The 23000-nt window shown below is 43.8% G+C and overlaps 1 protein-coding gene across 3 annotated transcripts in view; it reads right to left on the reverse strand.

The window, feature by feature from the left end:
* MAP3K5 (mitogen-activated protein kinase kinase kinase 5) overlaps window positions 1–23000 on the reverse strand; it is a 242606-nt gene that overhangs the window by 4924 nt on the left and 214682 nt on the right. For 2 of the 3 annotated variants that reach the window (XM_062186819.1, XM_062186818.1), the window contains 3 exons: window positions 20328–20433; window positions 6572–6815; window positions 950–1062 (listed from right to left, as the gene is read on the reverse strand). In XM_062186819.1, coding sequence (XP_062042803.1) covers window positions 950–1062; window positions 6572–6815; window positions 20328–20433 — 463 coding nt within the window. Of the gene's footprint in view, window positions 1–949; window positions 1063–6571; window positions 6816–11744; window positions 13458–20327; window positions 20434–23000 lie in introns of those variants that run through there. The other variant, XM_062186820.1, reaches the window with a different exon arrangement.

Raw genomic sequence — 23000 nt, forward strand, 5'->3', positions numbered from 1 at the left:
GAAGCCTTCCAAGTTCGCTGACTCTGATCATATTTAGACAAGGTCATAAAAGACAGAGTGAGGATAGTAACCAATGATCCTAAGAGTGCCATTTACCAGGTTTGAACAATTATACAGCATTAAGTGGGGAAGAGGACCATCAGTACACACAGGTTGGGAGTAGAGCCATTGGTGGTAGAGTAGAGGTTATGATTACAAAGGAATGAGGCCCAAGTGCACTAGACAGGGCCTAGTATCTTTATTTAAGCCTCTTCAAATTACAAGAAAAAAAGGATAGAATAAAAATGCAAAATTATAATAAAGGTATTTTATCCTGGCAATCTTATTGTGAACTCTTTAAGAAAAAAATACTAAAAAAGTGGAGAGGGGGGCTGGCGCTGTGGTGTAGTGGGTAAAGCTGCCACCTGAGGTGCAGGCATCCCATATGGGCGCCGGTTCGAGTCCTGGCTGCTCCACTTCTGATCCAGCTCTCTGCTATGGCCTGGGAAAGCAGTGGAAGATGGCCCAAGTCTTTGGGCCCCTGCACCCATGTGCACCACCCAGAGGAAGTTCCTGGCTCCTGGCTTTGGATTGACGCAGCTCCAGCCATTGTGGCCATCTGGGGAGTGAACCAGCGAATGGAAGACCTCTTTCTTTCTCTCCCTCTCTCTGTCTGCCTCTCTTTCTCTCTGTGTAACTCTTTTGGGTAAATAAATAAATCTTTTTTTTTTTTTAAAGTGAAGAGTTCTATTTATCTCAATAATATATAATCTCAGAAGGGGTTGGCTATGAATCATCTATTTTACTGTACTTATAAATAATGATCATTTGCTACATTTAGAAATTACATGTTTTCTTTAAAGCAATTCCTGCTTATAGTCATGGTACAAATGACTGATGCTGACTAAACCACGAAAGAAAACCTCCTGATGGCCTGAACAGTATTTCTTTAAAGGTTTCTGCTATTTACCTATTGGTTGGGACTTAAGCTTCAGGTGCTTAATTTCCTGGTCTTTTTCTTCAATGGCTCGAAGAAGGAGTGCTTGCAATTCTTTCTCTTTCTGAACCAATTCTTCCAGTAATCTGCAGAAGAAAATTACGTTGACAGGGTAACAACTCTGAGAGTGAGATTTTCGATTTGGCTTCTCAATCTATAAGAAACGTAGACATGCTGGGATTTCACCAGCATATTCTGAGCCAGTTCTGGGTGAGGCCTGACACCTCAAATGTCTAATGAGCATCCAGGCCCCAAATTCCCCCGCCCCTCCCTCCATGTTGAGTAATAAAGTTCTGGAAGATTCTGCTTCCAGAATGAATTCAAAACTCCATCCTAGATCATCTGCCAAAATCCCCAGAGATGTTGGTCTACTCTTTCTATTTATGAAGGTAAGAATCAGAAATATAAATATGAATATCAAGGGATCCCTATTTTACATGTGTGGCCCCTAATTAAAGAGTTGGTAAACACAGGTATATCATAATCCACGCAAAGCAGAGCGGTGATCACTTTTGCTGAACTATTAAAAATCTGAGCAATAGCTTTAGACCCAGCACCTCGCAAATGCTAAAAAAATGCTACTGGTTGTTGCTGCAGTTGTGGTTATCACTATTCTTGCTCTCACTCGTAAGGGGGAAGTCAAGCAGGTAAAGGATGGCTTTGTTCCTGGCATATTCGTTTACTACTTGGCATGTGATGCAGTCTCCAAAGAAACAAGGAGAGACTATGGTATTGATCCCAAGTTTCCTACACTGGAAGTTTCACCACGCAACTGGGAGCCAACTGATAACCTCACCCTTCCCAACAGTTTCTTGGAGGAAAACATCCCAACTTATGAAAACAGATAATCGAGCTTTTATGGGAAACTATCTCTGAGTAACTTGGAATCAGAATTACAATAATTTAAAATATATAATTATGAATGAGATCATCAAGACAGCTCTTCCAAAGCTGTATTTGCTTCCTTTTCTGAGTATTGATAGATTTAACTCAAGAGCACACTCCATGCAGACGTTCATTTCTGCTCCAGTGGACGTGCTCGGAAGGCAGCATGGCACAACTCAAAGATGCCTGGGCTTGCGTTCTGGTTCAGACTCGTACTACCCATGTTTGGCTTAGACAAATTACCTAATGCCTCTGGACTTCAGTTTTCTTGTTTGTAAAAAAAGGAAAAGTCAGACTTCCTGCAAGGATTAGTGAGCATTAAATAACACAGCATGGTTAAAGGGCCAGGCACAGTGCCTGGCATTCATACGGACTCTTCCCTGCGGCATCTGCATACCCTGGCAAAGAGCCCCGCCAGGGCTCAGGAGGGGTTCCTCCCTGACCCTGGGCTCCCCGCCGCCATGCCTACTGGAAATGAAGATGAGGCCCCTAAGTAGGAGAAGGGCTCAGAGAAGAACACGTGGTCGTGGTGAGACAAAAGCCAAATCCAATGGGAGAAGGTGGTTTGAAGAAGACAAGTGCACAAAGACAACTGCAGAGCAAACAAGGTGGATAAGCAGCAGGAGGGGAAGCGGAAGGCGAGGGGGAGGCTCTTCTACTCCAACACACATGGTATTCAGAGAAATGGACAGCGAGCTCTGCACGCATGTATATGTGGGCAAGTCTTCGATTTGCTCTGGAATTTTATCTAATTTATATGCATGGAACGGGAATATTTTCTTACTGTCTCACAGTGACAGTTTGTAGAATTTAACCTCTGTGTATCTATACCATGTAGTTTCATTTTATCTTTAAAAGATAAGAACTTGGGGTGGACACCGTGGAACAGAGGGTTAAGCTGCCACTTGGGACGCCTGTCTCCCAAGCTGGAGTGCCAGTTTGTGTACCAGTGATTCTGCACTTCCAGTCCAACTCCCTGCTAATGCACTTGGGGTACAGTGCAGCAGGTACTTGGGTTCCTGCCAGCAGCATGGGAGATGTGGATGGAGTTCCTGGCTTAGCTTTGGCCCAGCTGAGCCCTGGCTTTTGTGAGCTTCGGAGGAGTGAGCCAGTGTATGGAAGAATCTCTCTCTATCTCATCCTCTCTGTGTCATTCTGCCTTTCAAGTAAATGAATAAATCTTTTGAAAAATAAATAGAAGTTAAAACTCAACATTAGTAGCACAGTATTGACAGGCTGCCTCATCTGCCCCACATGCAGCTCTTAAAATTGTTTATCTTAAGGACATATTCACTCTAGCAATTTCAGTTTTGCTTTGTGTTTTGTTAGTAGGGAAATATTTTGAAATCAAGGCAGCTGTCTGTTTTTGTGTCCCAAAAAAGTAATGGCAAGAATCTGCCATGAAATCAGTTTTTCAACTCAGATGGGAATAGTGAGGAAGTGGGTAGGAAATTCCAGAATTGTAGGATAGGGAAGCGGAATAATTTGTCAGCTCTTTCTGAGTTAGGTTTGAATAATATCCCTGAATCTCCTTGTGAGGAGTGAAATTTTTTTTTTTTTTTTTTGACAGGCAGGGTTAGACAGTGAGAGAGAAAGAGACAGAGAGAAAGGTCTCCCTTCCATTGGTTCACCCTCCAATTGGCCACTACAGCTGGCGCACTGTGCCAATCCAAAGCCAGGAGCCAGGTGCTTCCTCCTGGTCTCCTATGCGGGTGCAGGACTCAAGGACCTGGGCCATCCTCCACTGCTTTCCCAGGCCACAGCAGAGAGCTAGACTGGAAGAGGAGCAACCGGGACAGAATCCGGTGCTCTGACCGGGACTAGAACCTGGGGTGCCGGCGCCGCAGGCGGAGGATTAGCCAAGTGAGTCATGGTGCTGGCCGTGAGGAGTGAATTTTAAGATCATTTAATGTAAGCTCATGCTGAAGTAGAAGGAAAATATCTATTTTGTTTGCACTCTACCATTGAATATTATTAGTCTCGTCAAGAGCTAGACTGGGGCTGGCATTGTGGCATAATGGCTAAAGCTACTGCCTGCAAGGCCAGCATCTCACATGGGCACCAGTTGGAATGCTGGCTGCTCCACTTCCAATCCAGCTCTCTGTTAATGCACCTGGGAAAGCAGCAGATTATGGCCAAGTCCCTGACCCATGTGGGAGACCTAGAAGAAGCTCCTGGCTCCTGGCTTTGGTCTGGCCCAGCCCCAGCTGTTGTTGCCATTTTGGGAGTGAACCAGCAGATGAGATGGAAGATCTCTCTCTGTCTCTCCCTTTCTCTCTCTCTCTCTGTAATCCTGCCTTTCAAATATAAGTCTTTTAAAAAAATTTAAAAAATAAAGCTAGATAAACCTGATTTAACTTTATCATTGATTATTCTAAATGTCATAAGCTTAAGATTTTTTACATAAAAGCTAGCATCTTTCCTAAAAACACACCAGCATTCCCTCTAAGTTCACTTTGCAATATATATACTTAGGTTTGTTGTAATATTCAGCTACAAATGACAAGGACTCAGTGCTCGGACCAAAGCAGCTGCCCTTTCTTCAAAGCATGCGTGAAGCAAGCGTACTCATCTCACTCTGCTGAGGGTGTTGGAGCTGCTATGGAAGATACTGCTGGGAAATAGAGGAGGAGGCCAGTGAGCGCACAGGTTTCACAGATTCCAATGTAAACATGCAGAGAACAAAATGTAAAGTGAGGGCTGTTGTAAAAAATGCAGCTATGAGTTCCTGCAATAAAGCAATGAGCAAGTCTGTCTTGTCCACAGACCTGGCACATCTGAGAGGCAGGCACTCAGAAGAGGAATGTGAAGACATGAAGAAGGTGCTGGAGGGGAGCAGCCTTGGAGAGTGCAGATGGGCTAAGCCTGCTGGACACGTGGCGGCACCAGATGGTGAGCACAGGGCCCACCAAATGGGCCTAGAAGAGAAAGCAAAGAGTATGTATCCAGGCTGCATTCAGTGAGGCAGGTCCTCCTGACACAGCCAGGATGTGTGGACAGAAGGCTTACACCCTAACTTTGCTGTCTGTATCATCCTCACTGGGAGCCATGGCCGGGAAGCCAGGGACCACAACCATCAGGAGTCCATGTTCCTCCTCCAGAGGCCAGCACGGGTGTTCAGAAACCACCTCCACTTGGGACTGGACCATAGAGAGGGGACTACAGAGAGTGACTAAAGGAGACACCTGCTGTAATTGAGGGAGTGTTGCCACAGCACTCCTGATGGAGGAGAGGAGAATGGAAAGACACCAAGATTTGGATGAAGACTCAGAAGAGAAGAGATGCAAGCTCTTTTCCACCAAGTAGTAGAGCTAGCAAGCAATCAGCTGGGTTTCAGAGGACAAGCCTGGGATAAGGACGCAGAGAGCCAATTTCCACTTATTAAAAAACATCTATCTATGCAAATCATAGAGGATAAGTATGTATTTACGTAATCGAACAACTGAAGTTCAAGTTTCTAAATATAGGATGAACTTTGTACTACTTGTACTAGGTTTGGTATTTGAGCCTAGCTTTAAAAACCTACACCTATACCTAGAAATAACATTTAAAAAAAAATCTCTGGTGAACAACTAGAATTTTCAACTAAGGTTTCTAAATATTTGAACACCTTTTACTGATTCACTAAAAACAAAAGTTTTCACTGCAAACCCAGAGTCATAAAGTCAGTTGCCCATATGTCAACGGCAGTCAGCACAAGAAGCTATAAATCATCAAGATTCAGACCTTGAACTGTTCTGACATCTGTGAAGGTCAGGAGATATGTGCTGTGCACTTAAGAACCTGATCATGGGGCCGGTGCTGTGGCATAGCAGGTAAAGCTGCTGCCTACAGTGCCAGTATCCCATATGGGCACCAGTTCGAGTCCTGGCTGCTCCACTTCAGATCCAGCTTCCTGCTAATGTGCCTGGGATCACTGAAGATGGCCTTAGTCCTTGGGGCCCTGCAGCCACATGGGAGACCCGGAAGATGCTCCAGGCTCCTGGCTTCAGATTGGCCTTGCTCCAGCTGCTGCAGCCATTTGGGGAGTGAACCAGTAGATGGAAGATCTCTCTCTGTCTCTCTGTCTCTCTCTCTCTCTGTATCTCTGCCTTTCAAATAAATAAATAAATCTTAAAAAAAAAAAAAAAGAACCTGATCATGTGGGTTCTATGCTACCAGATTCTCAAAAACAAATTAAACTCCAGATATGTCATAGCATATTGAGAACATAATAGAATCATAAATGTGGTCACATGATCATCTTTGCAAGGCTCTCAAATGCAATGCTTTGGCACCATTAGTTTTGTCTGCTGTTAGCACAGAGAGCTGCCTGTCCTAGAAGAACTTGCTATTCCCAGCCATGGGCTGTCTGTTGTGTCTTTCAGCTATCTGTTAGAGGGACAGGCTGCTCTGAATCTGTTTCCAAGACAATCTGCAAAGTTACAACTAAGTAAAACTTCAGTGCACTTGGAGATAAGGCAGCAGATAAGTGCGGAAGGAGGCTTGAATCTGTAGAGGCAGAAAGTGGTATTTGACAAAAGAAACTAAAATAAACCTCTCTTGTTTTCTAAGGAAAGGTGTTAAACCAAGTTTACAGAAATGAGATGAAGGAATCACTTTTTTTTTAACCTATGGACAAAACTTTTTTATTAAAAGAGACCATAAAAACGTGCACTTTTATAAAAGTAAGAAAAAAAAAAAGAGAGAGAACGTTGGGGCAAGACTTACCTATTTGTTTCTATTTTCATCCTTCCAAGCTGCATGGTGAGTGATCGGTGAGCGCTCTGGGAATCGTGGGACACAGTAGAGCTGAGTGTGCTCACCCCTGAGGTAGCCACAGCATCTTCAGTGGCAGCCTGTGGTCTTCGGACAGTTTGATTTGATGGCTGTTCCTCGTGGTCATCTTCTACATCCAAGTCCTCTGGGTCAGCAGTGTCACTCTCAGATGCAAGGCTAAAATGTGGCCTTAGTTCTGTTTGTAATAATAGCAAGAGTGTTGAGAAAATATGACCAACTGTGTTGATATTTTATTTTGTTTGAACGGGAGAGAGAGACAGAGAGACAGAGAGAGAGAGAGAGAACAAACTATCTTCCATCCATTGGTTCCCTCCCCAAAATGCTCACAATAGCCAGGGATGGGCTAGGTTGAAGCCAGGGGCCAAGAAATGAATGACAGGCACACAAATACTTGAGCCACCATCTGCTGCCTCACAGGGTATGCATTAACAGGAAGCCAGACTGAAAGTGGAGCAGCTGAGACTCAAACCAGGCACACTGACATGGGATACAAGCATCCCAGGTGGCAACTTAACTGCTGTACCACACACCTGCCCCAGTTTCTTAAGATATGAATACCAACCCCTCCTGCCATCAATAAGATATGTATTCCAAACTGCCTCTCCAAATGTGAGGGTGGATTTCTGCACATTGATACCAGTTTTTCCTTCAGGTGAATTTGCAAAATTTACAAGATACATAAGCTCAGTGAAAATTATTTAACTTAAACATAAGAAAAATGTTCATACCCGCAGGAGATACGTGGGGAAAAGGCTGAAATCTGAACTAGCAGCAATGATGTAAAAGCCTATTGGTAATATGAGAATATTTTGATGTTTGTAAAGTTTGTTTTATTATATATTATCTGACAAACATTGCTTAGAAATAAGGAAACTGAGACATACAGAGATTAAGTAAACAAAGCCAGCTATACAGGTGCTTTCTTCTGTAACACTCAAAATGTAAGGGGATGTGGAACAGGTGCTGAAAATGACACACATGTTGATACTCTCTTTAGTCAGATTATCTGTGATTGTTGGTTTATTCTCAGTCTGTGTCTTCCTCTAACCACTTAACTAATCTCTGAAATTTGAAGTGCAATCATTACGAACCTTCAGCCAAAACACATTGAGTAAGGAGTTCATCTGCATGAACTTGGCTAATATCTTGTCATAGAAAAAAATACTGTAAATTTTGATTAAGTCCTCAACCTGGCCCACAGGAGGAATTACATTCATAACTTAAGAGACATCAAGGTAGCAAAACTACTGAATCTTCACACCATGTGCTCTGGCACATGGAACTTTTATCAGATCACAGAATCCACCAAATACTTGATAAAAAAAAAATCACACTTTCTCCAGAACATTCCTACAACATTGGCCAAGACTGTGCCTAGATTTCCACAGACTCCCCTGCAGGAGGCCATGACCCACAGGTGAAGAGTCCCTGCTTTGCTTGCCTCCCTTTCACCAACAGGTGTTTATTTGCCAGACAGTTTGTCATATTGTGCTAAGAAACAGCTTTAAAAACTTTGATGTTTTGTTCTCAATATTTACAGGGTTTTGTATCTCAAATCTTTCTATTGACTTTCAAACTTCTTTGATTATTTACACGCACCCCCTCAATATTATACTTTATGCACTTTCACTAATTATGTTTGTGATGTAGCAAAACAAAGTTCTTGTTCTTAGCTGGGTATGAATTTGTCTTTAAAGGCTCTCCTAACAAAGACATCTCAGAGAGAAGGTCATGTTAGATTGCATTAGAGTGGAGAAAGGGAGTGCAATGGGACCAATGGAAGAGCCATCCCACCACTCCAACACAGCCACCTGGGCAAGGCCACCGGAGCCTTGCCTCACCCGTGCTCACTGTCTTCCTCTAACTCTCTGGCCGCTGCTCCTCTTTTTCAGAGCCTTGGCCTAATACCCAACCTCAAATGCTAGAACCCGGGGCTCTTTCCTTCCCTTTTTCATTTTTCTGCTGTCTCCATGGATGAGCTCATTCAACTCTGAAGTTCATTTCAGCCATGCTTGCATTAGGCATAATGGTCACTGTCAGGCCACCTGTAGGACAGTGGTCCCACAGATTATATTGCCTAGTGACACTGTAGCCATCTTAGTTTTGTATGAAGACATTCTATGATGTTCACACATGAAAAAAAAATGAAAAAAATTACCCAACAATGCATTTCTCAGCATGCATCCTTGCCCTTAAGCAACATGTGACTGTATTCTAACGTGCAGGTGACAAGATTCTGCACTCCTAGCCCAATCCTGTTACATCCAGAACCTCGTGGAAACTCCTGTTGGACACCTCAAATTTGGCTCATAGTGAAAACCAGGGTGTCCTTCTTCAGGACAAGGGTTAAATAGCCCTGGCTTTCTTTTTCTCTCATTTTAATTTTTTATTACTGTTTTAAAAATGCAATATGTATAAAATTCATCATCTTTTTAAAAAGGTGCTTATTTGAAAGGCAGATTAACACACACACACACACACATCTTCCATTTACTAGTTTACTCTCCCAAATGGTCACACAGCCAGGAATGGGCCAGGCTGAAGCTAGAAGCCAGGAAATCCATCGGTGTCTCCCACTTGGGTGGCAGAGACTCAATTACTTCAGCCATCATCTGCTGCTTCCCAGGTGCATTAGCAGGGAGGGGGATCAGAAGTAGAGCAGACTGGGACGAAAATAAGCACTCCAATATGGGATGTGGGCAGCTTAATCCATTGTGCTACAACACCTAGCCCAAAATTTACCAACTTAATTAACACTTTAGTAGTGTTAACTATATTCACATTGCTGTACAACTGATCTGCAGAATTTTCTCATCTTGCAAAACTGAAACTCTATACCCATCAAAGAACTCCCCAGTTTCTCCCTTTGTCTAACTTCTGGACACTACCATCCCACTGTCTATGCATTCTCTAATCTAGATACCTTATCCTAGTGGGATCATACAGTATTTGTCTTTTCGTGACTGGCTTATTTCACTTAGCATAATGTCTTCCACATTCATCTATGTTGTGGCATGTTGTGAGCTTGTCCTTTCTTTTTACAGCTGAATGTGAGTACATCACGTTGTAATTGTCTTTCATCTGTTGATGGACACTTGGGTTGCTTCCACCTCTTGGCTATTGTGAATAGTGCTGCTATGGACATGGATGTGTAAACCTCTTCAAGATCCTTCTTTTAGTACTTCTGAATATATAACCAGAAGAGGAATTGCTGGAAAGTACAGTAATTATATATATATAGATAGATAGGTATAAAGATTTAATTATTTATTTGAAAAGCAAAGTTATAGAAAGCCAGAGGGCCAGAGGACTGGGGTGGGGGTGGGGGGTGGCTTCCATCTGCTGGTTCACTCCCCAAATAGCTGCAATGGCAGGAGCTAGGCTGACCCAAAGCTAGGAGCCAGGAGCTTCTTCCAGGTCTCCCATGTGGGTGCAGGACCCAAGCACTTGGATCATCTTCCACTGCTTTCCTAGGCCACAGCAGAGACCTGGATTGGAAGTAGAGCAGCCAGGTCTCAAACCAGTGCCCATACAGGATGCTGGCCCTGCAGACAGTGGCTTAATCCAGTATGCTACAGTGCTGGCCCCAGTAATTATAATTTTTGGAGAAAGTGCAATACCATTTTCCATAGCAGCTACACCATTATACATTTCCACTAACAGCACACACAGTTTCAAATTTCTCATATCCTCACCCTTTATATGTTAAGGCTAACCAAACGCCACCGCTACTATGCTTTCTGTTTTATCTCCTCTCCTCTCTCTCCCTAAAATCTCCTTTAGTGATTTATCTTTAGTGGAAGTGACTCAAAATCAGGTTTTTTTTTGTTTGTTTGTTTAATTTTTGACAGGCAGAGTGGACAGTAGAGGGAGACAGAGAGAAAGGTCTTCCTTTTTGCCATTGGTTCACCCTCCAATGGCCGCCACGGTAGGCACGCTGCGGCCTGCGCACCGCGCTGATCCGATGGCAGGAGCCAGGTGCTTCTCCTGGTCTCCCATGGGGTGCAGGGCCCAAGCACTTGGGCCATCCTCCACTGCACTCCCTGGCCACAGCAGAGAGCTGGCCTGGAAGAGGGGCAACCGGGACAGGATCGGTGCCCCGACCGGGACTAGAATCCGGTGTGCTGGCGCCACAAGGCGGAGGATTAACCTATTGAACCACGGCGCCGGCCCAAAATCAGGTATTTTGGTTTTTTAAACTCTGCATCTATTCCAAGGACTAAATATGCTAGGTCCTCAAAAAATGTCAGCAAAACAAAAAAGATACACTATTATAGTGAATTATGTCTTTAGAAGGAATAAGGAACAAAATTTAACTTAAAGATAATTTAAGAAAGTACAAGTAAAAGAAGATACACTTAGACCTTTGAACAATTCTAGGCTTATTTTAAAATCTCTTATGATCTGTAAACTGAAAAATTTGAAAAAATTTAAGTATTGTAGTACTCCTGACTATAATCTCACTTTTGGAGAAGGAACTGTTTTGATATTTATTTTTAATTTAAATATCCCCTTAACTCTGAACATTTTATGTATAAGTGACTCAAGAACTTTTCCCACATAATCTGAAGTAGAAAATTATAAGCTAATGCAATGCTTTGTTATTTTCTGGTCTTTGACAATGATTCCTTGAGTGTACTTCATCAGATTAGAAATTCTAAAATATGTAAATGAAGAAGAGTATTTGGTCCTTGTCCTTGGAGAGTTTACCTAAAGAAACAGAAGAGCCCTAAGAGCAGGCACAAGGATAATGTGAAATTCAGGACCAAGTAATACAGCTGAAACTGTCTTAGATGAGAGACCTGGTTCCCTATGTAACTGCCATGGACACTGAGGGACAGCTCTACGTGCCAACTTGACAGGGCACAGGGATATTTCAGGGTGTCCATGAAGATGTTTCCAGAAGAGATTAGCATTTGAATCACGGGACTGAGTAACGAAAATCCACTCTCATCAATGTGGGTGGCCTCATCTATGGAAGGTCTGAGTAGAACCAAAGGGTGGAAGAAGGGCGAGTTCTCTTTCTTCTTGATCTGGGCCATCCATCCATCCTTTCTTTCTTTCTTTTTTAAATTTTTTTATTTTTATTATTTATTATTTATTTTTTGACAGGCAGAGCGGACAGTGAGAGAGAGAGAGAGAAAGGTCTTCCTTTTTGCCGTTGGTTCACCCTCCAATGGCCGCCGCGGCCGGCGCGCTGTGACCGGCGCACCGCGCTGATCCGATGGCAGGAGCCAGGTGCTTCTCCTGGCCTCCCATGGGGTGCAGGGCCCAAGCACTTGGGCCATCCTCCACTGCACTCCCTGGCCACAGCAGAGAGCTGGACTGGAAGAGGAGCAACCAGGACTAGAACCCAGGGTGCTGGCGCCGCAAGCGGAGGATTAGCCTAGTGAGCCACGGAGCCGGCCCATCCATGCTTTCTTTCTTGTGGATGTCCAGCTCCTGATTCTCAGGCACTGGGGCTCATACTGAGAGTCACACCATGAGCTGCCCTGATTCTCAACCCTGCAGACTTGCATTAACTGTATCACCAGCTAGATGTCTTGGTCTCCAGTTTGCAGTCAGCGTATTGTGGGGCTTCTCGTCCTCCATAATCCCCTGAGCCAATTCCAGTGATAAACCTCCTCTTGTTTCTCTCTCTATATATATCCCTTTGTTTCTGTTAGTTTAAAGAACCCTGATATATCCATGCATTATGAGTGCTGAGAGGTAAAAAAGCACACCTGCGATGACTAAGTCCAGTGGTGTTTAATCACTGACAGAGGCTGAAGGGCTGATATGGGGCTCTGGAGGTGGGGAAGGCCTTGGCTTGGCAGGGAACTAGGGAGAGAAAGAAGGTGGCCCAAAGCCTCCTGGGAAGAATGCAAAGCAGAGTAGGTGTCAGGAGAGAGCCACACTTCAGGAGCAAGACTAGAACTCAGGGCACTGGTGCTGGTGCCTATTTCCAAAGCAGCACAATGGGAAGAAATAACAAAATGAATCCACCCTCATGCAGCTTCTTCCAAGAGGAAAATAACTAGACCAGGCTTCTTTAACACAGGGTCTTTCTGATGCCAAGGAAGCCCACACACTTGTGAGTGCAGCATGTCAGACCCACATTAAACTTCTCATATGGTATACAGTGCTCACCATTTTATACTGTGGACACAGGGCACGTGCTTGATTTAATTTAACAACTGGCGGTAGTATTGCGCGCTTTAAACAGCTTTTGAAAACTATCGTTAATACAGCAAATTAACTACATTAGCGATTCCCTCTGCCTTAGCACTGCCATCATGGTCTCTATGACAGCACTGCTCCATCTGGTACCCTCAGCCAGACTGTACTGGAGAAGTGAAACAGAGCCTTAATGTTGCCAGTAATCCAAAGACTGACTCTTGATGACAAGTGAGAAAACAGGAAGAAAAAAAAAAAAAAACTGTTAAGCTTCTTGCAATGTACTCTCTGTTCTGTGTGTTTCTTCAGGGAGAAAGAAAATTGAACACTTTTACCCCCCACTTTTTATGTTGAAATAATTTTCTAATAGAAAAGTTACAAAAATAGCAGAGTTTCTGTATACCTTTTAGCAGCTTGCCCTAACCTTAACATCTTATATACCTTTGGCACTATTATCAAAACCAGGAAATGAGCACTGATTATGCAAACCACAATAACAGCGTTGATACAATGCCACTATCAATAGCTCCTCCTTGACTTTCTTCATCTTCCTTCTGGTGTACTTCTCCGATCAAGGGTCCCGCAGTACAGTCACCTGTCATATCTCCTTAGTGTCTTCCAGTCTGTGACTCGTAATTTTTGGTCTCTCCTAACCTCCGCACTTTAAAAAAAAATAAAACAAACCATTTATTTGTTTATTTGAAAGGCAGAGTTACAGAGAGGCAGAGGCAGAAACAGAGGTCTTCCACCCACTGGTTTACTCTCCAGATGGCCACAATGGCCGGAGCTGTGCCTATCTGAAGCCAGGAGCCAGGAGCTGCTACCTGGTCTCCCACACAGGTGCAGGGGCCCAAGGACTTGGGCCATCTTATACTGCTTTCCCAGGCCATAGTGGAGAGCTGGATCGGAAGTTGAGCAGCTGGGACACAAACTGGTGCCCATATGGGATGCTGGCACTGAAGGTGGTGGCTTTACCCACTATGCCACAATGCCAACCCCACCTTCACACTTTTGAGAAGTGCTGGTGAGATATTTTGTGAATGTCCTCCATGTTGGGTTCACCTGACGTCTCGTCAAGACTAGGCTGAGGCTGTTCGTTTTTGGCAAGAAGATCACAGGAGTGACGTTGGGCCCTCCTCAGTGCATCACAGCAGGAGGTACACAGTGTTGATGTGTCTGGTCTCTAGTGATGCTTATCTTGGTCATTTGGTGGAGGAGTGTCTGCCAGCTGCTCCCACTATAGTTACTGTTCACCCACTGCAGTTAGCAAGTATCCCATGGGGGAGATATTTTAAAACCATTCAAATATCCCGTTTTGCATCCCTTTTTTTTGCCTACTAATTTTAGCAGCCCTTGAGGATCCTTGCTTGCAGGGATTATGACTGTGGTGTTTGCCTAATGGTGATTTTTTTCTATTTCCCTTATACTTTCTAGTTGAAATTTGACTATAACAAAGAGCTGCCCTTTCTCTTCCATATATTTATTTATTCAGTTATTTGTATCAGTGTGGATTCACTCATGGATATTTATTTTATTCTATGAGATATAATCCAAAACTATCATTTTATTTTACTTTTATTAATTTCTCAAATTGTTTTTACCTTGGACTACTGGGAACTCCTTCCAGGTGGTTCCAGAGGGCTTTCAATAACCTTCATCGTTTTAGAGCGCTTCTTTATGTTTTGGCACCACAAGGTGTTCCTGGCTCATCTTGTATTTCTCTTGTCCGGGGGACTGGAATCAGTTGCTTCTCTAAGGGGCCCCCATTCCTTTTATCGGAGAATGGTGTTTAGAAACCAAGATCTAGGTCCACTCAGCTGTCAGATCTCAGAAACAAATGTGCTAAGGATGGTATTTCTTTGAATTTGTTATTTTCTCTACTGTATATTTTTGACTTTGGTGGACTAATGGTAGTATGCTAACATCTAAAGGAACTTTTATCAGGGGCATTTAAAGACAACAATTTATAGGGTTTCTCTGTATCTCAATTATCTAACAGAATCTTTATATATTTGGAAATTTGATGGAACTGGACAATGAATGAAATCACTTCATCTTGTATATGTATTTCATCACTTGCATGTTAATGCATATATTCCCCTTAGGAAAGAATATAAAAAGTACTTCCTCCATATAATTTTCCTCTAAAATTTCCACCTTAAAACAAAAAAATGCATCCCAAAAGTAACTTTAATTGAAATCAGAGGTTCCTAGTGGCCACCAGCTTCATGGTGGGAGGACAGATAACTCTTTCTTGGGGCCAATGCTGTGGCGTAGCTGGTAAAGCCGCCACCTCCAGTGCCAGCATCCCATATGGGAGTCGGTTGGAGTCTAGGCTGCTCCACTTCCGGTCCAGCCCTCTGCTATGGCCTGGGAAAGCAGTAGAAGATGGCCCTTGCACCTGCATGGGAGACCCAGAGGAGGTTCTTGGTTTTGGAATGGTGCAGCTCTGGCCATTGCGGCCAATTGGAGAGTGAACCAATGGACGAAGACCTCTCTCTCTGCCTTTCCTTCTCTGTGTAACTCTGCCTTTCAAACAAACAAATAAATATTTAAAAAACAAAACAAACAAAACCAAATTAATTCTCTAGCAAACACTGCTCAGCAAGACTGTGCCTTGTTCCATGCAGGGCTGGTGAAAGCAGTGCTGGTGCCTGGGGCCCACGTGCAGGAGAGCTCTTCCTCTGTGTTCTCCCTGCTGCTCTCTGGACCTGAGCGGAGTGTCCCACACAGTGTGATGATCATCAGCTCCTTTGGTTCCTAGGGCTTTTCCACCTTGGAAGTGATATGTGGGAACTTGGCAGGAAGATTAGGTAGGAATAGGTGAGCTGGGATTTCTGCCCGCCCTGCAGTCCAACTCTATCCCCTTACCTGTCAATTTAATGTGCCCACTTTCCCAGGACATTCTTGTCTCATCCAGGAACAGGATGGAGGAGATGCCATGATGGCCACATGTAACTTAAACTCTGCATGAAGGCCCCATGAAAATCCCAGAAAGCCTCACGCACACTAAACTCACCCAGGCTCCACCCCTTGTCTTATGAAGGAGACTGTCCTCTTGACTATGCTGGAGGGTCCTTGGGGGCCGCCTCCTCCCCATCTCTCTCCTCATAGGCAGCTCTGTGACGCACTCACAGTGAGTATCTCTCCATGTGGGCTGACCCACAGTCACTTGTGAATGCATATTCTCTCTCTCTCTTAAATAAATCCTGCCTTCACTTGTGCGTATGCCTCTCTGCTTTGAATTCTTATCGCTGTGTGGGCAAGAACCTAGAATAAAGATGAATATTCCTGGGACTATAACAGAAGCATTTTACAGATACAGATACATTATGAAGACAGTACAGAGAGAATTTCTATACCTATACCAACTACACAGTTCTCCCTAACACATGACAATATTCACAAACTTCATGGAAAAACAGAATGAGAAGAGTAGTTTACTTTGCTGCAAAATTTTTTGAAATTTAACCAGTTTTTCATTACATACATTTTCTGTGAAATCTTTGAAGATCCCTAAAACCTGACATAACCATAGTATATTGTCAAAACTAAGACAGAAACAGTGATGAGGCTGGTGTCAAGGAATAGCAGGTTACATCCCGCTTACAACAGCCCACATTGGAGCGCAGGTATGAGTCCCAGCTGCTCTGTTTCTGCTCCAGCTCCCTGCCGATACACCTGAGAAAGCAAGGGAAGATGGCCAAATACTTGGGTCCCTGCCATCCACAGGAGAGATCCGAATGGAACAGCATGCTCTTGGCTTCAGCCTGGCCCAGCTCCAGCAACTGCAGCCATTGGCTATTTTGGGGAGTGAACCAATGGGTGGAAGATTGTTCTCTTTGTGTTTTTCCTAGCACTCTTTTTTTTTTTTTTTTTTTTTTGACAGGCAGAGTTAGACAGAGACAGAGAGACAGAGAGAAAGGTCTTCCTTCCGTTGGTTCACCCCCCAAATGGCCGCTATAGCCGGCGCTGCATTGATCCGAAGCCAGGAGCTAGGTGCTTCCTCCTGGTCTCCCATGCGGGCGCAGGGACCCAAGCACTTGGGCCATCCTCCACTGCCCTCCCGGGCCACAGCAGAGAGCTGGACTGGAAGAGGAGCAACTGGGACAGAATCTGGCACCCCAACCGGGACGAGAAATCTTAAAAAGGGAAAGATAGAATGTTTATATATGAAGTGAATATGGCAAAATATTAAAAGCTGTTAAATCTTTGTGTGGTCATTAAATTCTTTGGTGTACTTTTGTGTAATTGAAATATTTTCATATAAAATGACAAAAGAAAACAACTAGGAACCCCTTCCTAAAATTAACTTCAGTATAATACTATTCATTATAGACTTCTCTGAGATTCTATCTGGTTGTCACTAATTTTCCCTCCTATTCTGGAATACTACACCGCACATAGGTAATCAGTACTAGAAGGAAGTTTTTCAGAAAACGTTAAATTCACAGATCACTTAGATGCTATTTAAATTATTTCAAAACACAATCATTTTTTTTTTTCTGTGAACATGTCCATGTTTATTCACGAGCACGTACAGGTAAAAGGGATGTAACAAATTCTGGGGAACGCTGACCATAGGCCAGAATGGACACTGGCGCCAATATGCCTATCCAATCAGCTTAAAGGTCACGTAGACAGGATGGCTCCCCAGGTGGGCCTAATGGGCCTGGGTGGCATCTGGGAGTAGTTTATCTGATTGGCAGAAGGCGGGTGGGGAGAAGTGTGCCTGGGTTCAGGTCACTGCTGAGACCACCCATTTCTCCCCTCTTCTTTTCAAAACATAATCTTTTTTCCTTCCCTCATTTGGGCATCCTTAGTTTCAATGACTGTCTTTAACTAATGGCCTACCCCCTCCCCTTTCATTGACACACACCTATTCCTTTCACCCCATGTGTCTTTCAAGTCTATAAACCCTTGATTGTAAATCCCTACTTCTAGCTCATCTTAATCATAAATAATCTGATGTTAAATATTGTCCGCTTCCTTAGAGTATGAATTTTTTAGGTTCACATCCAACTGCTAATCATTTATTTTGGGGTCTCCACAGAATTTTTTTTCCCGTTACACAATTTTGCTACCCTAATTAGTTATTATCAGATGAAACTCATCATTTATTTTTTGTTCCAACCAAATATTTCCCACAAGTCTACTATGCTGCAGGTGCTGTGCTGGACAGTATGCTAGACACAAGACACAGTGAAACATACCCTTACCCTCCAGAGAGGGCAACAGCCATCAAAACTATGAACAAAAGTAGTTTTCAATTTGTGGTATCACAAATGGATAAAAACCATTTCCAGGGAGATAGACTAACCCAGGGAGCCCACTTCAGATCTGATGGCAACTCAGAACTTGGAGGAGGTGTCGAATACAAAGGTGCTAGCCATGAGAGAGGAGATACGGACATGGAGGCAGGGTCTGGGGAGGAACGTGTTCAGGGTTATCAGAATGTCTGCTCATATTTCTTTTTTACGTAAGTAGGGGAGAAATTAATCTTTACTAATGTTTACTATAAAGACTGACACTGGTGCCCTTACTCCCAAGCCAGAGTACTTTCACAGAAGAGAGGGTATCTTCCAGCTCAGAAGTGTTGCCATGGCCTTAAAAGCTTGGAGTAGAATTTATAAATAACTTACATATAAAAACAGCTCATCTTGATCTTACTCTTTAACATTCCTATTTTAGGATGCTTTATAATACAGGTACGAATTAGTACAACAGCACATGTTTCTAATTTACACATATATATCTAAACTTTATCAGTATCTATCTACATGTCCTCCCTCCCTCCCTATCTATCTGTTCATCCATCCACCCACCTCTCACCCCTACATATACACACAGATAGAGTGGAAGGGTTTTGCTTATGGTTTTTTGTCAATGACAGACTATGACACAATTTTTGAGGTTTTGCATTAGAATATTAATATATTCCTCACTGATGTCACAAAGCCTTGTTTCACCACCACCACTGCCTGTGTATGTCACTGACAATACAGCTGGAGCTGTGTCTGAACCAGTGATTTCTAAACCTGGTTGTGCATTAAAATGATCTTGGAGCTGAATTAAAATCAGGATTCTAAAGATGGAACACTGAGGATTTTTAAGGACTATGAAAACATTTGGGATGCTGCCACCATGTTGGGTATATGTCATTATACATTTGTCCTAACCCACACAATGTACAGTACAAAGGGTGAACCCTAAGGTAAACTATGGACTTTGGGTGAGACTGATGTATTGATGTAAGCTCATCAGTTGTGACAAATGTACACTTTGGAAAGCGGGGCAGGGGGATGTTTATAATGGGGATATGGGAGCAGGGAGTGCATAGGAAATCCATAACCCTTCTGCTCAATTTTTCTAAAACTACTCTGAAACAATAAAAAGTCTTTATAAGAATTTGGATTCAGGGGCAGGTGTTGTAGTGCAGAGGGTTAAGCAGCCATTTGCAACACTGGCATCCCATATGAGTATCAGTTCCAAGCCCTGGCTGCTCTACTTCCAAACCAACTCCCTGCTAACGCACATGGGAAAGCAATGAGCAGATGATGGCCTGAGTGCTTGGACCCCTGCCATCCTTGTGAGAGAACTAGGTGGAGTTCCAGGCTCCCGGCTTTGGCCTGGCCCAGCCCCAGTCATTGTGGCCATTTGGGAAGTAAACCAGTGGATGGATATTCTCTCTCACTGTGTATGTGTGTGTGTGTGTGTATGTGTCTGTCTTTCCCTCCCTCTCTCTGTAACTATGGCTATTAAATAAATAATTAAAACATTTTTTTAAAAAATTCAGAGTTCTGGACTTTATCTTCAACAGAATCTTACTTGGTTCTTGGGGGGACTCTGAAAACTATAATATTAATGAAGTCCTTATTTATCACCCAAGGTGCAGGCAGATTTGGGAACCAATGACACAGGAATGTGTTTCCTGAACTCAGGCATCTGTATATTGAAAGGCATATTTATTTGGGTCACCTGTATAATTTTCTGTTTCTCTTCAAATGCAAACATATTCTTTAAAGCCAAGGAAGCAGGTCTTCCCCTCTCACAGTAAACATTATGCTCAGTGCACCATCACTCAGATTGTATGCACCAGATACATGTTAATAGTGGCTTCGGAAAGATTTTTCTTAAGGGCTACTATGTTCTTACACTATAGAGATGTCAGAGATGATAAATGAAGAGTAATCCAGCATTGAAAACGCTTATGGAGGGGGCTGGCATTGTGGTTTAGCAGATAAAGCTGCTGCCTACAGTGTTGGCATCCCCATACAAGCACCAGTTGAGTCCTGGCTGCTCCACTTCTGATCCAGCTTTCTGCTATGGTCTGGGAAAGCAGACTGGGGACCAAGAAGAAGCTCCTGGCTCCTGGCTCCTGGCTTCAGGTTGGCCTAGCTCTGGCCATTGTGGCCATCTGGGGAGCGAACCAGTGGACGGAAGATTTCTCTCTCTCTCTTTCCCTGTAACTCTACCTCTTAAATAAATCTTTTTAAAAAAAGCATTTGCAGAGTAATTAAAAATTGCTGACCTGGAACAAGAATGGTAATAGCTGTCTGCACTGCCTTTCGGATGATACTGTCCAAGGCGAACATCCAGTGTGGCTTGATATTATGATTCCGAAGAACTTTATTGACCTGGAAAAGAGCATGACATGCAGCCAACTTTAATTTTTAATCCGAAATAACCCAGCTGATCCAAGCACTTGGATGAAGTTCTATCTACAAAAAAATAACTAAACAATTTCTTCTCTTTGAGTTACACATAATTTCTTTATGTCATGAGAAAAAAAATTAAAAACCTCCATTTCAAATCAAACTTTAGTGAGCTCCATGTCAACAAAAAAGAGAAGTTATTTAAGTGGAAGGTAATCTGGTTCTTTGAGACCCAAAAGAAGCATCCTCTGGCTTTTATGGCTTGTGCAGAATGGTGTCTGAGGGTAAAGGAAGAAGGGAGTCCAAGGGGTTTTAAACAGAAATACACGCCGTTCTGAAGGCATTGTGACTGAAGGTAAACCCGGTCAAGTGCATCGGCCTTCTCTGGGGCTAGGAAGAAGCAGACCAAGGGAGGAGGCAGCATTGCTGTGCTGCCCACGGGTTCGTCACAGTGCAGGCCTCCCCACACTTGTGTCTACCCCTGGACAGAGGAACAATCTGCTAAAACAGCACAGAAATCCCAGGCCCATTGCACAGCTCTGCTGTAAGGATATCCTTCTGCAGACTGGTAACATCTCACATATTTAAACAGACACAGAAATGGATGTGTGCACTACCTTCTGGTCTTTTTGAAAAATCGTGGTAAAACCTACATGACGTACAAGTTACCAACTGCACACATTACTGTGCCTCCATCACCACCATCCATCCACAGAACTCTTCTGATCTTGCGAAACAACCTTTATACTCATTAAATAGTAACTCCCCATTATCCCCCTCCCGGCGGGTACTGGAAACCGTCATTCTACTGCGTCTCCATGAATCTCATTCCCTTAGGTACCTCAAGTCAGTGAAGTCACACAGTAGGTAGCTTTTGGTGATTGGCTTCTTTTACTTGGTGTAACATCCTAAGGTTTATCTGTGTTGTAGCCTGCGTCAGAATCCCCTTCCTTTTTTTTTTTAATGTATTTTTTTTTTTTAATTTGTCAGGCAGAGTTAGACAGTGAGAGAGAGAGAGAGACAGAGAGAATGGTCCTCCTTCCATTGGTTCACCCCCTAAATGGCCGCTACAGCTGGCGAAGTGTCGATCTGAAGCCAGGATCCAGGTGCTTCCTCCTGGTCTCCCATGTGGGTGCAGGGCCCAGGCACTTGGGCCATTCTCCACTGCCTTTCCGGGCCACAGCAGAGAGCTAGACTGGAAGAAGAGCAACCGGGACTAGAACCCGGCACCCATATGGGCTACTGGTGCTGCAGGTGGAGGATTAACCAAGTGATCCATGGCACCAGCCCCTCCCCTTCCTTTTTAAGACTGAATAATATTACACTGTACGTATGTCTCATGTATACTACCTTTTTTTTTTTTTTTTGACAGGCAGAGTTAGACAGTGAGAGAGAGAGACAGAGAGAGAGTTATAGACAATGAAAGAGAGAGACAGAGATAAAGGTCTTCCTTCCGTTGGTTCACCCCCAAATGGCCACTACAGCCGGCACTGCACTGATTTGAAGCTAGGACCCAGGCGCTTCCTCCCGGTCTCCCATGCGGGTACAGGGACCCAAGCACTTGGGCCATCCTCCACTGCCCTCCTGGGCCACAGCAGAGAGCTGAACTGGAAGAGGAGCAACTGGGACTAGTACCTGGCGTCCCAACTGGGACTAGAACCCGGGGTGCTGGCACCACAGGCAGAGGATTAGCCAAGTGAGCCATGGCACTGGCCATGTACATTACCTTTTAACAAAAACACCCCTTTATCATAAGGCAAAGGGAGGCTCATTTAGGGTTGGGATTAACTCCACTACTTGTTGGTTGATGCAGACTTCTAAAATGTCTACTTGCCCAACAGGGCTCAGGTTAGAGACTTCTGAGCCAGCAGGAGAGGTGGCAGCAAACCCATGCCAGGAGCTGGAGCTCTAGGTGCTCCGTCCTCCCCTTGATCCATCTTCATCACATCCCCTTGGGTTAGAAGACAGTCTGAGGACTTCCTCCTAGTAGTTGTTCTCAATGCTATGGAACACTGCTGAAAATGCTCAGTCTGAGTGTGTCATGGTCACTTCATTTCTTTAATAGACTTATGTGAGTAACAGGTAGTGAGCTATTATGTTTCTGTAAAGAGTCACACACACCAGGTGGGAGAGGGATGCCTAATAACCATGACTTGCTCCTCATAGCTCTTCATTCCACATTAAACTATGTAGGATCCATTCTTTGGGTTAATTTCACTCTGGGTAGAGTGAGCAAGTGCAGTGGTAGAGGGGTGTGGTATCTGTCTATAACCCAGGATTACGATGTAAAAGCTCTCAATATGAATACTGCAGCTAATTTGCTCTCCCACTTCCAGACAGGAAACCGAATGTGTTGGCAGGGGCAAAATCAGCTGGGTTATTTCAGGCTACTTGCACTTGGCTGGGTTTCCCTAGTTGCAGAGAGCACACTTCAGCCTTTAATACTGTTGACAGGCATTGCTGGTCACTCTTATTCCTAGGACCTCAATCAAGTCGGGGCTCTGGTACTCGCCCACCAAATAGCACAAGAGCCACGTGGATCACACAGT

This window comes from Lepus europaeus, chromosome 3 (genome assembly GCF_033115175.1).
Source record: "Lepus europaeus isolate LE1 chromosome 3, mLepTim1.pri, whole genome shotgun sequence".
Taxonomy (NCBI): Eukaryota; Metazoa; Chordata; class Mammalia; order Lagomorpha; family Leporidae; genus Lepus; species Lepus europaeus.